The following is a 4,509-nucleotide window of genomic DNA, read 5'->3' on the forward strand; positions in this document are numbered from 1 at the left end:
ACTCCCCCAAGGATAATGCAACTGCTGGCCACTAGACTAGAAGCAAGGAAGTGATGAGTAAACATTGCTGCCCACTTCCCTTGTCTCCACGTTTCTAGGCATGTATTCTAACTCTCCAAGGCCATATCTTCCAGTAGTTGCACTAACAACTACCTAGTCATGCTTATTTCTAGGACTCATTTTTAAGGATTTCCAGCCAACATGCTACATATTCAACCGTCGTTGCACGAACATAGCCCGGGTGTAAATGCCTCTCATTTTCACATAATTTGGTCCCCATGGATGTCTTTATATGCTGCACGTTGTACATTCACGTGCTACGTACTTATGCACACTTTCGTGCCTTCTACCCTCCAGCATGTTTGTTGCCCACACATGCTTGGGTGCTATTGCCTTGCGCCATCCCGCATTCTGCCCAACTTGGCCTGTGCGTGTGCACCCGAGCTTCCCCGTACTTGCAAGATGTGGCCTGCATTGCCCTCACTCACCCTTCCGCGCGCTGTCTCGAGCTCCCTGCATTTGTTGTCATGCCTCAACCCGCGTACCAGTCTTGCTTTACTTTAGTGCTTGCCCACAAGCACGCCCATATTGCTGCCAATGACTTAGTACAAAGCCACAAGCCAAGCCTTGGCGTCCGCCATCATGGTTTACAACAATGACAGTTGGACAATGCTCAAGTAAGATTGGTTGAGCTAAAACTGAACCCAAATCAATGACGTCACATTGAGAAATTTTGAACCCATGACCAAACCGAGTATATACGAATCAAGCCAAACCAAACGAAAAATTCGAGTTAGTTTGATCGGGTTTGGTTGGTTTAGGCTTGGCCTTAAGAACACTTCGGACCAATTTTTTTTTAAAAAACAATTTACGTTATTTTTTTGGACTATTTGAACTTATCATTATTCATTAGTTCATTTTTAGGCCCATATTTTAAATCTATTAATATTAATAATGTAAGATTTGCTAAATGAATATAATCAATTTTGCTGTAATATGGTATAACGTTTCTATAGTTAAATAGTGTAATAAGAATTAAAATAATACATGTGGTTTTTTTCCCCGGTTTGATCGAGTCGAGATTTGCCAAATTGTTTTCAACTCAAGATTCACCGAGTTTGTAACTTGTGAGAGAGGAAATTTACCCATACATAATAATGGAAGGGAAATATTAAGTTCTTGACCAAAGTTTTACTATTACCATAAGTAGTCTAGTAATATAACAATTAGGGGTGTTTGTAGATCGGATTTTACGGATTAGACATCAATCCTTATCCGATCCACGATTTTGCGGATTATAAATTTACAATCCAATCCACAAATTGATAAAATTTAATCCAAATCTAATCCATACATTTGCGGATTGGATGCGAATTTGACTCAATCCATATCTAATCCACTATTTTGTGGATTGGTTTGCAGACCGAAAATTTTAATTCTGTTAAATCCACAAACTAGCTAAGTAAAAAAATTTAATATAAAAATAATTTTACTACCAATCAAATTTAAAATTAAATAAGATTTAAATAAATTAATTGTTTAAATAAAAGCTAGAAAATTAATACATTTAAAATTTCAAATTATAACACACCAAAAAAAAAATCTCATTCATTTAGATCAATACATGGAAATTAACTATTTAGGAAGCTATATTTGTTTATTTAATTATTTTTTTATTTTATATTATTATTGGATAAGATATAATATATTGTTTATATAACTATATTTTACCTTATTTACGAGTAAGTACTAATGCCATATTTATAAGTTTTATTTTTTAATTACATAAATATTTTTTTATTTTTTGCGGATTCGCGGATTTACATAAGTAAATTAATATTCAATCTACCGATTGCGGATTATCAAATTTTTAATCCAATCCAATCCACGAATTGGATTTTTATGAATCAGATTTCTACGAATCGAACGAATTGAACAAATCGGATTGGATTTTAAACACCCCTAATAACAATATTTGTGATGTTTGAGAAAGTGGGAGTGGAATATGAGTCCATGTAACTGCAGGAACTTGAATGAGTGAGTTATCACTCAGGGTATGACCTAAGTGGCATTGTTAAAGAATAATGGTGAACAAATAGAAATATAAAATGAAATCTATGCAGTCTTGAATTTCACTTCAATGGCTTCAATTCCATTTCGATTATCAATTAACAATTTCTTCTATCTTTGTTATAAATTTGATTGTTTCTCCACGGTACTTTGATTTCATATATGAGTAAGATGGTCTACTCTATTTCAATAGTTTTTCTTACAACATAGAACTTCTCAAATTTTTCCCTAATTTTTCGATCATCACACAATCACTACTCTTACCACTAATATCATTCTTTTACCACTAAAATTTCAGAAATTAGAGCTGCGATATAATCGAGCTGATATAAATTCTTACAGCACCCAACTGTATAGCATGCTATGGCCATTGATTATACTAATATTTTAGATAATATAGCTTTGGAACTACATAATTTATCCATGCTAATGTAGCGAGGGAAAAAACGAAGGCGAGAAAAAAAGGTAATCAATTCTTTAAAAGAAAAGTGTAGAATCTCTCCATCTATCTAATTATTAATGGCACAATTTCAATTACGAGAATATGTGAAAACTGAAAATGGTTTGACAGAATGTGATTCCCATTTAATAATATTTTGGCCTTACAATATGCAATTTGCATTCATTCATTCATTTTTTTTCCTATTGTTGTTGCTAAGTTTCTTTTCTCTAGCAAAATAGCTGTGATAGAAGTAAAAACAAAAGCAGAATCAATATTCAAGATTTTTTTTTTCTTTCATTGAGGTTTAAGGCCTCATAAGTCACAAGTATGTTCTAGTGGATCTATCAACACAACCGGAATGGCCAATTTGAGCAGGTGGCAGCTTCATTAATGTTGCAATAATAATATGAATGAATCTCCCAAAGTACCTTGATTTGATGGAGATGATTAGGTGCTTCTAATCACAATTCTTGCTTGACACATCAAATTCCTTAACCATATCATTAGCATTTTACACCACAAAAACTGCTTTTGCAAAAAGTTGAAATGTCACGACAACAATGGAAGTTGAAAGACAAGATAGCTTATTATCTTATAAGTTTACATCAAAACGTTGTTCTCCGAGCTCAATGGCAGGCTACAGAAGCTTTCTTTCACGAGGTTTAGGCGGGTATTTGATAGCATTTTTGACAATCTTTTTGGTAGCAGCATCACCAAGATCAATGCCACAAATATCAGCCAACCTGATGAGATAAAGCAGCACATCAGAAAGCTCTTCTCCTAGATGCTCCTTATCTGCGTCTTCCCAATTTGGCAGGCCTTTGTCCACTTCTCCTCTCCACTGGAATATTTCTGATAGCTCTCCCACTTCCCCAACCTGCACATCAGGAGATTTAAAGTTAGAATGAGACTGCATATCAACCGTGGCTTTGCATTATTATTTTCATCATCATTTTTTATATGCGGCAAAAAAGTTTGATCTTACTGAGAAATGACAAAAGCATCTTCCAAAATTTTTAAAACGAAAAAGGTGGGTTGCAAATTCCCCAAGCACAAATTCCCTGAAATCTTCCACAAGTGAAAACTTCCTCAGAGATTCTGGTTTTGTTTGGCACTCAGACCGTACAATTGACATTTTAAAGATGCCTGATTTAGCTACACTTGCATAAGCATATGCTGTGTGCTTATGAGCCATTCATTTGCCCAGCATGCTCCTAATGTAACAAATCATGGACAAAATGAAACATCAACTTCAATATTAGCACCCATGTTGAATTCTCCGATTATTCTGTCGATTCTGAACCGACAGAAGCCTTATGATTCTGCTCCTAAACCATTGGTTTGTGTTCAACCATCATATATTAATCTCGTAGAAGCCCATAAGGGAGCATTTTAAATTGATAGACAAGAAATTAGCTACACAGTCACTTTGATATTTACCTATTCTTATGATAAATAACAGAAGCCTTCATGTTGTACCAATATGCCAGATAGTGACACTTGATATTCACAAGACAGCAGAGTCCTTTGGCTTGGGAAGAGCCTTACAGCTCTAAATAAGACCATAGTCAAATACAAAACAACGACACTTTCGAAGGAACATCGTATCTATTCATATGCAACAATCTTCCAAGTACACGTGGAACTGGAAAATGTTTTAGCATTGTTTCAGATGCAACAGGATCCTGGATTAGATACGAGGATTAAGAAAAAATTAATAATAATAACAAAGAGCTTTTTTTAATTAAAAAGCATACCATAGCAAGAAGTAAGTTTCTAGGACTATGGAACTTTTCCCAGTCTCTAGCCATGGCGAATTCCTCGAGTTGCTTTGAGAGATCTTTGAGACTGATGTCCATAACTCTCTCGTCTGCATTAATCTCTTCACCTTCTCTCATGTTTTTCGCTTCTTCTGAATCCGCAATGCTAAGGAGAGGAGGAGAGCTCTTGTGGCTTTAAAGAGGCGAAAAGTTCGTCTTAATGTTTGGTCTTGTAAA

At 35.0% G+C, this 4,509-nt stretch overlaps 1 protein-coding gene across 1 annotated transcript; it reads right to left on the reverse strand.

The window, feature by feature from the left end:
* Window positions 1-2,986: 2,986 nt before the first annotated feature.
* Window positions 2,987-4,509, reverse strand: LOC102624370 (uncharacterized). The gene is made up of 2 exons (XM_006489638.4): window positions 4,270-4,509; window positions 2,987-3,389 (listed from the first exon to the last, which is right to left on the reverse strand). Exons 1-2 carry the CDS (start codon window positions 4,408-4,410, stop codon window positions 3,150-3,152), a joined length of 381 nt encoding a protein of 126 aa, XP_006489701.2. The 5' UTR covers window positions 4,411-4,509; the 3' UTR covers window positions 2,987-3,149.

The sequence above is a fragment of the Citrus sinensis genome, chromosome 1 (genome assembly GCF_022201045.2).
Source record: "Citrus sinensis cultivar Valencia sweet orange chromosome 1, DVS_A1.0, whole genome shotgun sequence".
Lineage (NCBI taxonomy): Eukaryota > Viridiplantae > Streptophyta > Magnoliopsida > Sapindales > Rutaceae > Citrus > Citrus sinensis.